The sequence below is a fragment of the Euprymna scolopes genome, chromosome 10 (assembly GCF_053919585.1).
Source record: "Euprymna scolopes isolate OS-2025 chromosome 10, ASM5391958v1, whole genome shotgun sequence".
NCBI classification, from domain to species: Eukaryota; Metazoa; Mollusca; class Cephalopoda; order Sepiida; family Sepiolidae; genus Euprymna; species Euprymna scolopes.
The window spans coordinates 136,008,561-136,022,993 of NC_136491.1; the positions used below are offsets into that span (position 1 = coordinate 136,008,561).

Genomic DNA, 14,433 nt, shown 5'->3' on the forward strand with positions numbered 1-14,433 from the left:
GTTTTAGAAGGCGTCGTCATCTATCTGACCTGGCCAGCCAGAGCCAGAATCTCATCGGGGACAACTAATTTTACACGCATGATACAAAGGCACAAATCACTAACAGTTAAATAGCAGTTGACCCCCCCTTTCTTTATAATACCGGAGGTCCATCAGTAAGGGACACTTTATATGAACTCTACCTAAAAAAAAAAAAAAAATAAATGAAGTGGAGAAGAGGGGGGGGGATCTAAAAAGAAAAAAAAAAATTTTTTGGTAAGGTTAAAATAAAATAAAAATAAAAATAACCACACTGAAGTGATTGCTTTTTTTTTTTTTAATTATTTTGTTTTTGTTTCTTAATAGAGTGATTGTTTTTGTTTTTTATGTATTGTTTATTTTTTTTCTTCTCTTTATTTGTGCTGTGGGCGAATGGCCCCCTTACAAGAAAATGGCAGTGTCTTAGAAAATGGTATAATGTTTCCGTTTTTTAATTTATATTACTCCTTTTTTTTTCCTTATTTTGAAAATATTTTATCTTTTTGTCGATCCTAAGATCTCAGAGACATTTAGTCATCCTTAATCACTGAACAGTAGTAGTAGTAGTAGTAATAGAAGTAGTAGTAGTAGTTGTTTTGTTACGGATTATGTACGAAGGACACTGGCTGTGAACAAAGAGAAATATCTACAGACTGATGGTTTCGTGGAGACGGAAATGGGCTCAAGCCAACTAGGACGTTAGCAGGAAGGGGACATAGATCATCTTGCTCTTCAGCAGGAGTGCGGAGGCAGACTGAATCTCGGGTAGCCGCAGCAATAGCTCCCCAAATCGGTTTGGTTCATCCGGGTGATGGACAGCAATGTACTGCTGCAAGGCATTTGTATATCGATCCTGGACCTTCTCCACTTCTTTCACCGGCATTGTTTGGTCTGAAAAAATAAAAAATGACAAAAAACAAGCATATATATTAGAATGTTGAATGTGGAAAGAATAAGAATTTCTGCCACTTTTAGCATGGAATACATATATAGATTATACAATAATATTTTGATTGGTCCAGAGGAGAATTTCTGCGAAGTACTGTAGGTTTTCAACAAGAAATGCCACATATGAATTCAATACATCAATACTATCTTATGTAGCTTACGACCACATTTTCTGCCACATTCACTCATGATAATAAAATGCTACATTACATCTGATGAGCAACACCATCACAATCGCCAAATCTACAGAGGAAGGAGTTCATATTTTTCTCCCTAATTATTTAGTCCTAAAACCACTACCAGTTGAGATCGGGACCAATTCTACATTTTCCAATGCTACTGTGATTACACTGCCCTTAACTCATTATCAGTAACATAGACATAGCATAATCTTACAAATGTTCGATCCCAAAATAATAAATTCTCCCCTGGCAAAGTCCTTCCACTGCAATTGGTTGCGACCTGCCTATTCCCTTATTCCAGAATGGAGATATTCCATGTAAATGAACGTTTACCCAACATTAAAACATGGCATTGCTACATGACATCTTTCCCCAGCCAATGCTTCTAATTCAAAAACCACATCTGCCATTGTTAAATACATTGGAAAAAAAATATTAACCCTAACACATTACTAAATTGCCACTTTTTTTGGATAACTATATATATATATATATATATATATATATATATGAGAGAGAGAGAGAGACAGAGAGCATATTTGCATTTCCAATTTTCCCCTGTTCGTTTGTTTACACAGTCGTACCAATCCAATTCCGTTAAAGTTTGTGGTTGCATGTGTTCGGCTGAGCCATCGTGTGTACAGTATATATTTATTTTTCATTTATTGTATTTCTACTTATATGTGCATGCATATTTACAGTATGTTTTGGATTCAGTATTTATTGTATTTATATTTAGGCTAGGGTACCAAAACTATATGTGGTGGGTATTCATTGTACATGTCGGCCGATGAATACGGAACTTCATTTTTTTATTTACACACACGATAACAACTACTTACTTTTTATTCAGAAACATTACAATAGTTTTAACAATTCTTGTGTTACGACAAAACACAAACAAATAACACACTTCTTGAAATATTATCAAATATAAATATATAAATTTATATTTGATAAAATAATTTATTACATTATTATGATCATGTTGAAACTAAATTATTTTCATTACAATATTTGTTTTATTATTTGGTAATACAAGAAGTTGTCTGGGGAGAGGGTGTCGTGATAGCACAAGGAATGTTAAAATTAAATTATTTTTGCTGATTAAAATACTTTCTTCTTATTTGATAATCCAATAAGTTTTCCCTTTTTTGAGTTTCGTAATATTAGTAAATTAAAGTAAATTTTTTAATAAATATATGGTTTCGTTTTGCATATCTTGACTTTGTCACTCCGTTCTGTTGCATTACATAATCAACTATATCCACTTCTGGTAGCTTTATTTTTTTTCGAGCACTGATCTTGGTTGGTTGGTTGGTTGGTTGGTTGTTTTTGTTTTACGGTTGGTTGGTTGGTTAGTTGGTTGGTTGGTTGTTTTTGTTTTAACTCTTTTCAGGTTATTTAATGCCGAATCTGGTGATTTTGAAGAAAATTTTTTTTTAACTAGAATATATTTGCTTTTTGCAAGTCGGTTTCTATTTAACCCATAGTTGGGACCCTAACAGGTACTACCACTCCAGGTCAGAGTGGACCTGGGAGCAATGGCAATTAAAGGGTGGCTCTACACTCCCCAGAGCCCGCAAGCTGGAGCCTCACCAGCAGATATAGTTTAAGGTCATATCCAGGACCTCTGATCTTGGACATTACCCAATAAGCAATGATTCAACGAAAGAAATGATTACAACTGCCATAAAGACATGGGAAATAGCTAAATTTTCTCATTTCTTCAAAAACTATTTAGTTAATTTATTATTTTATACCGTATCGTGTTGCATTACTTTTGGGATATTTTCATTACTGAGACGTGTCAATTCATTAAATGCGGCCGGTTACTTTTAAATATCAATATTTCAGCTTTATTTTTTTTCTAAAAATAAAGGTGTGAGAATGCACATATTTATTTGATTAAAATAAATAAAAAAGTTTCCTTACTCTTTTCTATTTTAGCAAATGCCATCGATCTCCCACTTACTTTGTTGGTTTATTCTTTAAAAAAGTTTCCTTTTTTTAAAACGAACTATTCTTGTTAATACGCTATACTTACATACAAAAATTAAATCGGCTAAAATTTTCTTCTATGATATATAACCCTCATGTTTCCAACACTGTAAACCTAAGTTATCTACAAGTACTGACAACATAAACATAAGCCACAGCAATGCGTGGCTGGGCACAGCTAGTATAAAACAATTAGATCTAGTGTCGCTATTTACTATAAGAACAATTAACAAGGTTAGATTTCAAATCGGAGGAAAATTCGCCTCCCCAAAAAGTTGCACTCTGAATGAATAGACGTAGTGTATAAATAACATTAAATCTAATAATTTCAAAAGTCCTATCTGGTATAAAACTTTTAGTAAGCTTTTCTTTTGTTGCGTGTATATATATATATATATATATATATATATATACTTCGGAGTAGTTTTTATTTAACAATCAGTGGTTATGTAAACGTGAGATTGTAGGTTTACAAAATATTACTGGCAGTAATATTCTATAAGTTATCCCATCTAAACGAGAATTGCTCGATATTCAAGATAGAGCAAATAAATTAAATTGTAATTCAATGAATTTCAAAAAACTCTCATTGAAATGAAATGAAGTGGTTGAGTTTCATATCAAAGAATTTTTATTATTCTAAGCAAGACAAAGAATGTTTTAGAAAGTTTATCTCCTTAACCTATAGGGTTTCGATGTCTACCATCTCATCAGAGGAGTGAAAATATTAGCAAATAGTTATAAAGGTATGCACCCTATTTGCTAAAGTCAGTGAGACATGGAAAGTCAAAGTGAAAACATTATATTTATCAGAAGTTCTGTGGCAGGAGTATATATATATATATATATATGTGTGTGTTGGGATGATTAATCAAAATCGAGAATTGGAAAAATCGGAAGATATAAGGGTATCGAAATTGGTATCGGAACCAGAACAATTGATGCCGATTTTCCGATGCCAAAACGATTCTTTTAATTGTCTTTTTTTATTTGATTGGTTCAAAGCAAAATCTTCCATTGCTGGTAATAATGATAAACTAATAAATATTTATTGATTTTAAATTATCAGTAAAGCTAAAATCGATAGATCATCCTCCACAAGTCTATGTTGACGTTTAGGAAAATATCTGCATATTTAACATGTGTTTTTATGAAAATCGGAGAAAATAACAATCTTACAGTTAAATAATTAGAGATTTATAAAGAATCGGAATCGGTAATTATATTGGAATTGGGAATTTAGTACGGGATCAGTAATTGTATCAGAATCAGGGAAAAATATTGGAATCGTCCCATCATTAATATATATATATATATATATATATATATATATATATATATATTGATAGATAGATGTTATTTGGTTTTGTTTTGTGATACTTTTGGAATGAATTCAATTATATATATGAAAGTGCATTTTTACCTAAATGCGAGTTAGGAATAATTTTCCCTTTAACCAATGTTTGTACCCCCCAAATGAGAAGCAGCATATGTATTATATATATATATATATATATATATATATATATATATAGTAAAAGCATGGTACTTTAAATCACAGGAAGATTAGCTGGCCAAGGAAAATTTGGAAGGAAATAATTAAATAAGACTAGACAGAGAGGAATCTGGAGACAACTGACCTGCTGGACCATAAGAACTGGAAAATGAGTTTGCATAAAATCAGAAAATGTTTGATCTCAGAACGAAAAAGATATGAATAGTAGTAGTAATACTAATAGTAATTGTCGTGGTGGTAGTGGTTAAAAAAAAAAGCAGCAGCATTCAACCTAGGCAAGTTGAACCATCTTCCCCCAAAGGAGGAAGTTTCTTGGGGAAATCAAATTTACAAGCCTTCCTCAGTCATATATATATCCTGGTCGTCAGGGAAGCTAACAATGTTAGATTTTTACAGTTCTTGCAAGGAGGTGTTGACATCCTCCTACATACAGCGCCTGGTATTCCCAAATGGTCACTCATCTGGTACTGACCAGGCTCAATATTGTTTGACTTTGGTGATCTAATAACTTGTTTTAGGTTTTTCAAAATCAGACAAGCTTTACCAGTAAGAATCACGTTCTTTGCTTTGATCAGAAATAAACCCGCAATTCAAAAAGGTTTCACCATGCACTTAAATATTACAACACTTTTGTACCTAAAGTTTTTTTTTATAAGAGAGTCATCACTTATTAAGGTCCAAAGGCCACTCAAGAATAAGGGTTAATGAATGTAAAGTAGTAGTGTAGTAATCATTAATGGTATAAATTGGGTAGAATCAATAAAAATTTGTTTACATTGGACGTGAAGGCTACCATATTGTAATTGGACGGAAAGAAGGCCAGTGGAACAGTGTTCCATAGGTGGGCTGTTCTGGGAAAGAAGCTTTTTTTTGTGGAATCTGTGTTTAGATTTAGGCACAGATAGAGAGTGAGGGAAATTGTTGATAGCAATTGTAGGTAGGCGAGTGTTTTTTTTTGTGAAAGTTTTGCAAGGGGGGACCATAGATTATAACAGCTAATTTGTTTTTGGGTGAATAAAAAAAGGAAAAGAAACTTACTCTGATTTAGCAGCAGCACCACTTGTAAACAGACATATTCTTGCTTGGACAAATTTATATTCATAAAAGCGGCCATGACATGCGTGATCTTTTCGACAATCTCTCCAATCTCATTGGTCAGCTCTTCCAGTGTGAAATATTTTTCAAAGTTTTTGTTCAGATATTTCGCCAACTTCGACATGTTCCACCGGTAAAGCTCTCCAAACGTCATGGACATGCGGCCACTATTGACTAGCGCCCGATGTGACGTGGTGATAAGCAGGAGGAGCTCATGCCATTTCTCAGTCAGAATTTGTTGGTGGATTTGCAGCGGGATTTCACTATAGAACGGCAACTGCCGCGTCCACTTCACCAGGTTGTTTACAATGTTGTCTCCGATTTTGTACAGCGTGTTCGAGACAATGTCGTCATTGACCAGTTCGTCCAGTTTACAGGCGTCGGCAATGTCGAGCAAACAGTCACACTGGATGAGTTCATTGATGAGGCGTTCAAATTGAGGCATTGCAGCAACTGGCATCAACGACATTAGTTGTGTAGGCTGTGACTGTGAGGGAGGCGGCTTCACCGGTTGAGGTCGTGACCCTATATGTTTCGAGTGTTCATTTTGATACTGAAATTGGCCTCCTTTCATATCAGCCTGACAATTTTGTTGCTGGATTTGCTGTTGTTGGTGAATCCCAGGTAACTGGACTCTCTGTTGGTGTGGTTGCTGCTGCTGTTGTTGGTGTTGTTGTTGTTGCTGCTGCTGCTGCTGGTGCTGCTGTTGCTGTTGCGTAAAAGCAGCAACCGGGTTGTACTGGGCAACAATTGTTGTCCGTCTTGGGTTCATAACAGATGATGATGATTCAAGAGGTATCTTCAATTGACTGCGGATGTCTACAGGTTCAGTCTTAATGTTCATGTCCTGGTCAACGCTAATCTGTGCGACTTTCTGTTTATACAGCTTTGCCATTTGCTTCTTTCTCTTGTGCTTCTTGTATTTCACCTGGAAAAAAAAAACAACACAAAATTTATTTTTTCATGGAAACCACTCCAGGCAACACGTGAAGCCACTTTACGTAAGAAGCTAACAAGAACGAAATAAAAAAAAAAAACAGGAATAAGTAGCTTTAAAAATCGTCACTTCTAAAATAAATTAATCTTATTTTTTTCATCTATATATTTATTTATTAACTAGCAGGCTGCCTGGCATTACCTGGTCATAAAAGAAAGTATACATAAATATTATATTTTAATTTATACAGAAACTGACACATGTGCATGTGAGTATTATGAGCAAAGCTTCTTTCTTAGAACTACACGCTTATGGAATTGTCTTCCGTTTTCCTGCTTTCCAGCTGACTTCAATATGATTGTTTTCAAGTTTAATATAAACAAGTTTTTGATGAGCCGTTCCATATAAGTTAACAAATTTACTGAATTTTCATACTAACGATTACTATATTGCCCAATTTCTACTGTACACTCTTTAACCCTTATCCTCAAGTGGCCTCTTGACCTTGATAAGTGGTGATGTCTATATAAAAACAACAAAAAAATTAGCTTTTCTAAACAGTTACTTTTTGTAATTATAAAATAAAATACTCAAACTGAAATGGAAATCAAAACAAAGACAATGAGTCAATTATGATAACCATTAGGCTAGCTTGACACAATCTTTAAAAAGTGTTTTCGAACATACTTATACTTAACATAAGGAATCTGTCATGTGAGCCATTTATGCATGCGCATTCATGAAACAGTTGACATACAAATAAAAATCTGATGACCCCCATCTATCAATTCCTCAATTTTTATCTTTTTTTCCAGATGAAAACTGATTAAAAAGTTTTCCACATGTCTGAATACCCTGTATACCAAATTTCAAGTTTGTAGATCAAAAATTCATTGAATATATAAGTTGAAAATTGCCCTAGCACACACACACACACATTCTCACTTTTATAGATATATAGATTTATTTTTTTATGGAAATCACTTGAGACAATGCATGAAGCCAGTTGATGTAAGGAGCTAAGAAGAATAAAAAATGATTAGATTTCTGAGTGTTTGAGATAAGGATTGATTATTTGTATTATTTGGATTCTTCGGATTACAATTCATAGTGTCTCACAGCGGATAAAGTACTTGGTACAATTGAGTTGTACAGTACTTGGTACAATTGAACACTTAACCTCATCTAGAGGTTGAGTGTTCAATCCTCAGTGCAGGCAACATTAAAAATACAATTGCAAATTACTTGGGACTTCTATCAAGTCATGGTAGATGGAACGAAAGCATGCTACCCCCATAGATTAAATAAAGAGTTCTGTTTGAAAGTCTGTGAAGATTCCCAAGTTTGAGAGAAAGATTCCTGAGTTCAACAAGATACATCTGCAGAAAGTTTGGAGGTTACATCGACTGAAACGTTGTGAAAATAATCCAAATAAATCAAACTTCTAATTCTGAATGGTTTTGTACGAAGAAAGAGGGTTACCATTCGCTTAATAAGAATGGCAATGAATTTCTTTTAGATTATTTTGATTGTTCGGACAATTATTCTCATCTTGGGTGTTATTGGCACAACGTTTCGGTTGATGAAACCTACGACCTTCCGAAGCCAAAAACGATTCCTTTAATTATTGTTTTTTTTTTAATTTGATTTTGTTTAAAACAAAATCCTCCATTGCTGGTAGTGATAATAAACTAATAAATACTCATTGATTTTAAACTAAAATTAAAATCTTTATATCACCCTCCACAAGTGTTTTTTTTTTTACGTTTGAGAAAATATATGCATATTTAACATATGCTTTTACAGTAGTCGGGAAAAATAATGATTTTATAGCTAAATATTTAAAGAATTGGAATCGGTAAAAATATTGAAATCTTCTTATCACTAAATATTACCTTATATAGATTATAAACGGCACCAGAGTTTCGCCCTCCAGGCATTCTGTCTTCCCGCACAGCTGAAAAATGAGAGGAGAAAGAAATATACTTGCTTTAAAAGAACATAAATAATGCTAAGGTTTAAATAGTAGGGTAGAATGAACTCAAACTTTGAAAATATGAAATTGGGTGAAATAAAAAAGAATTTGAAGAAAATAATATGTATAAAAAATGATATGTATAAAAAATGATATGTATAAAAAATAATATGTATAAAAAATAAAATGTATAAAAAATAAAATGTATAAAAATAAAATGTATAAAAATGATATGTATAAAAAATGATATGTATAAAAAATGATATGTATAAAAAATAATATGTATAAAAAATAATATGTATAAGAATAAAATGTATAAAAATAAAATGTATAAAAAATACAATGTATAAAAAATAAAATGTATAAAAAATACAATGTATAAAAAATAAAATGTATAAAAAATAAAATGTATAAAAAATAAAATGTATAAAAATAAAATGTATAAAAAATAAAATGTATAAAAAATAAAATGTATAAAAAATAAAATGTATAAAAAATAATATGTATAAAAAATAATATGTATAAAAAATAAAATGTATAAAAATAAAATGTATAAAAAATAAAATGTATAAAAAATAATATGTATAAAAAATAATATGTATAAAAAATAAAATGTATAAAAATAAAATGTATAAAAATAAAATGTATAAAAAATAAAATGTATAAAAAATAATATGTATAAAAATAAAATGTATAAAAAATAAAATGTATAAAAAATAAAATGTATAAAAAATAATATGTATAAAAAATAATATGTATAAAAAATAAAATGTATAAAAATAAAATGTATAAAAATAAAATGTATAAAAAATAAAATGTATAAAAAATAAAATGTATAAAAATAATATGTATAAAAATAAAATGTATAAAAAATAAAATGTATAAAAAATAAAATGTATAAAAATAAAATGTATAAAAATATGTATAGAAAATATGTATAAAAAATAATATTATAAAAATAAAATTTATAAAAAATGATATGTATAAAAAATGATATGTATAAAAATAATATGTATAAAAATAATATGTATAAAAAATAATATGTATAAAAATATATATAAAAATGATATGTATAAAAAATGATATGTATAAAAAATGATATGTATAAAAAATAGTATGCATAAAAAAATGAGAATTATATATTATTACCCCCACACTTTTGAATGGCCTAGTGCTTAATTTATTTAACTTGCAATTTTTTATATTTTGTGCAAATAAATATTGCAAAGTGTAGTATCTGTTCTAATACTAGACTTCATCTGTTCTGTTTTTGGTCAGTGAAGGCTAATCCTTCCAAAGTGAGACAGTTTTTATTTTTTGTACCCCTTTTTGGAGAGTTGGATTTTTTCCATTCTAAAATCCCACCTTGTGAGGAGCAAAGTAAATAGAAACATGATGTTGTTATCGTTTAATGGACCCAATACGTTGTAGACTCCATCGCAAGGAACAGGAAAAAAGGAAAAATCTTGACCCACTTTCTTATTTTAACAGAAGCCTTTATATCCGGTATTTCCAACACTACATTTTTTCTAAAATGGTTCATTTCTCCTTTTCTAGCCGTGTGTGACTTTTCAGCTTGGCTCTGACACCACTTACACATCTTGAACACCCACTTCTTTGAAGACTCATGTTCTTTCCTGCTCTTTTGTGCCTCAAACACATTCTTTTCCACTCTCTCGTGTCTCAAACATGTCTCGAATCCTCTAAGTCTTAAACATGTCTCGAATGCGTCCAACTCTGAACTATTCTGCCTTGGAAATTAATTCTTCTTGTGTATAAATATCTAGAAAATCTTGAGTTACAGCAAGAGTCAAAATTTATTTTTCTTTTGTAATTGTTATCCGAACATTTGTTTATGCTAATTTTACAAGTGCAGAGCAGGTAAAAAAAAAATGCAAAGTTTGACTCACCTGCAAGAACCATTCCCATTTGCAAGCATTTTTTGAAACGACAATATTGGCAGCGATTTCGTTGCATTTTGTTGATTTCGCAGTTGCCACTCGCGACGCATGTGTACACCCGTTTGTTTTGTACTGTGCGTTTAAAGAAACCTTTACACCTGTCAGAAATAAAGACATAACATTGTCAGAAATAAAATACTGAAATGTAACATTGAAGGGAACGAGTTTTTAACCAACAGTTGAAATTAAGCAACAGTGAAGGCAATTTTTTTTACAATTCCAAGAAAGATTTTAGTAGAAAGAAAGACCAAGAAGTTTTAGAGTTAATTTCTCTGAAAGAGCAGAGCCATTCATGAGAATCTCAGGAAGAAGAGACACACAGCTTTGATTAAAGGACATGGAGTGAGTTTTTACAGGATTAAACAAAACAAATCATTTTGTACCAAAATCCATAATTGAGCCCAACTTCTAGATTAGCTGTATGTTTTAACTGATTCAAGGGAGGTAAGCGAAAAGCAACACAAGAATAGAGATGTAAATTTTATGTAAATTCTTTATTTATAGTATTATAGATAACATATATATATATATATATATATATATATATATATATATATATATATATATATATATATATTTATATATATACTAGCATTTCAGCCCGGCGTTGCCCGGGTGTTGAGCAAAAAAAAAACGGTCAATTTTTTTAACTTTGACCCCTATTATGACTCCTTAACATTTATTGTTTTGGGCTCAAATCAAGTTATTAAGTTAGATCCATGTCCAAGGAACTTATATCTAAACCAAGTGTTTAGACCCAAAATTGTTGGAGGAGTTTGGTAGAGTTCTCAAAGGTCAAATCGTTGAACTTTGACTCCTTAACAGCAAAATTTCTGGGTGAAAACCGATCACAAAGATTTTCCCAAATCTCAGTACCCTGTACATCAAATTTCGAGTCTGTAGACTTAAAATTGACAGAGTTATTGCGTAGGGAAATGTAAACACACACACAGACATGTTCACTTTTATAGATATATAGATATTATTATTATAAATATAGCATTAAAATTAAATATTTTGAAAACTTACCCCTCACATGTGATGATACCATAATGCAAACCGGTGGCTCTATCATTGCAAATGGCACAAATCATTGGCTCTTCGTTATCACTGTCCACGTCCATGACTTTCATGTCGCTGTCCAACAAAGTGTTGCAAGGTTGCTCATCGATACGACAAACTTCTGACTCCTTATTCAACTGTACTGAATTGTGATAATACATACTGGAGGGGGAGGTGTTGCTGCTACTGTTGTTGTTGCTGTTGTGGGTTATGGCAGTGTTGGTGTTGTTGTTGTGGTGGAGGTGGTTGCTGGCGATGTTACTCGAGTTGTTACTATGGTAATGATGGTGGTGGTGGTGATGGTGGTTATTGTTACCATTGTTACCGTTCACTCCACCAGGATTGTTCGGACTACCTGTTCCATTATCGTTAGTGTTGGCAACAGGAGTACTACATGTTGCAGTTGTAGGGGTCATGCACATATAACTCGGGTGGTTATCATTCGGAGGAACCACCCATGGTTTTTTAGCCTCCGGTACCCCCCGCTGCTCAAACTCCTTATGTGAAGGGTTGATATATGGATATTGGCAGATCTGGTAAGCACCAGGCCTTTGTATTGATGCCTGGTTGGGTGAAGTGTTTGGTACAGTAATTTGCTGTGTCTGAGGCTGGGGCTGTGTATTTGGGGGCTGGATACACTCACTGGTTATTTGTTGGGGTTGGTCAAGAACAAAGCTGACGTGGGACATTTCAGTAACATTGCTGTTAGCGTTGCTGTTCGTGTTCAGCATAGTTGGCATCGTATGGACTGTGGGTGTTGCTACCGTCGTCATCACCGGGATCATGTTCACCGTGGTCATATTCTCTCCCACCGACTGGTCATTAATTATTCGCTGATGCCATACAAATCCAGGCGGAAAGCCTACGTAGGTAACACCAAATGGCATATTCACCGGGCTACTACTGTTGTTGCTACCAATATCACAATTGGTGTTGTCAATATCACTAGGCGTGTTGCAATTCATAGATGTAGTATTCTTCATTGCATCATTGTTATCATGATTGTATTGATTGTTGTTGCTGTTCTTACTGCAGTCATTATTGTTGTTATTATCATTATTGTTATTATTATTATTACTATTACTACTGTCACTGTTAGCCTCGACCTTTACCTTCATGGTAAATTCTTCGAAGCGTTGCTTTTCAGCAAAGTTAGAGGCTTTATCACCCAAGACACTTGAAGACTGAGCATCGACCGACTTTACTTTGGTGCTGTCGTCCACAGCAGGCATAAGGTTGTGGGGAGAGTTTGCGCTCTCAATGCTTGCATCGCTGAACTGGTCACAGTCAGACACATAACCAGAACTTTCACTGCCCATGCTGCGTCGACTCTCATTGCTCACGCAGGAATCAGTATCACAGCCAACAAGGTCGAGTATTCGCCTTCGTTTCAGTTTCAAATCACGGTAGAGACTGACACCGGGGTTATCCATGTTGTAAAATGGCCGTTTAAAAGTGGAAGGCTGTGTAGCTGCAGCCATCTGGAATGAGAAACAAATGAAAAAAAAGATGATGATCATCATAATAATGATGTTGATAGTAAAAGATGCTGCAAATCATATTTACCAACGTCGCAAAGTGAGAAGATATAAGATCTATCCTCACTCTTAGAATTCCTGACTTTGAATTTGACTCGTTATTTAAAAGTTTTCCGATATTCAGACTGTGTTGATTCTTCTGAAATGAAAAAATTAAACTTGGACTCCTAGCATCCTTAGGAGTCCAACTGTGACTCCACTCCAAACCTCTAACTCCACAGCCTTGATATTTACAAAGTTACTAATCATAATTACTAGTCATATTCATTCCTCTAATACGATTTGCCTCACAAATCCTCATATAAATCCATTGAATACAACTCTTAAACTTTATTGTTAGAAATTTTTACTAAATAAGATTATTTGATTGATTTACATGATTTTTGGAATATAGCATCTTTGTTTTGTCCATAATTTATTTAATATGGTACTCATCATCTGTCTGTGGATGACTATAAATGCTCTCTATATTTCACTCCCCAATAAGGGACTGAAATAAAAAAAAACTGTTACTAGCGCATACTGCAATACTCTTTGTAATGGAGCTTAGGTGTGTGAATAATGTTTGATTATTATAATTTCACATACCTATCTTAACAGCATTCAAATAGTATAACTGTTAGAACTTCTGACTGCCTAGGTGGCAGTTGAGTTTCAATCCTGGCTTGAGGTAGTTGCTAATCTAGCTGCACAGAAGAGCTGTGATACAGCAAAACAATTATACTCAATTGATTATCATATTGTACCCAATATATGAAAATTAATTATATTTTTATGTATCATGTTGAAATTAGTATAAATGCTAAAAATGATGAAAAAAGATCCAGTAGAAAAATAATAAGTAAAAATAAAATTTATCGAACTATCGAGTTTTATTGTATGTTTTAATGTTGAAGAGTTGTATAACGAATTCAGTTTGACAAATTGCTTAAATTGATTTAAAATTAAAGGCCGCCATTTTTAAAGAGAACATGGCTGATTTTTTGCTTACAAATACATCTAGCACTTCTACTGGATCATCATACTAGACATGCCAAGAAACTGGATCATACCTTTACTATATTTATATAATAGTGCTCAATAACAAACAGAGCTATTTATTTATAATAAAGTTTTATTTACACAGTTTCAATCATAGCATTAAAAAGCAATTTCTCTACATATAAAATCGCTCTGTTGTTCAATATTCATTTTTTTCCC

The 14,433-nt window shown here is 32.5% G+C and overlaps 1 protein-coding gene across 1 annotated transcript in view; it reads right to left on the reverse strand.

Annotated features, from left to right (window-relative positions):
- Nucleotides 1-353: 353 nt before the first annotated feature.
- Nucleotides 354-14,433, reverse strand: part of LOC145286290 (uncharacterized) — a 97,122-nt gene continuing 83,042 nt past the window's right edge. Inside the window, exons 2-6 of the mRNA XM_080135150.1 lie at nt 11,663-13,176; nt 10,583-10,731; nt 8,593-8,654; nt 5,704-6,688; nt 354-909 (exon numbers count right to left, since the gene is read on the reverse strand). Coding sequence (XP_079991276.1) covers nt 710-909; nt 5,704-6,688; nt 8,593-8,654; nt 10,583-10,731; nt 11,663-13,176 — 2,910 coding nt within the window. The 3' untranslated portion in view covers nt 354-709. The remainder of the gene's footprint in view (nt 910-5,703; nt 6,689-8,592; nt 8,655-10,582; nt 10,732-11,662; nt 13,177-14,433) is intronic.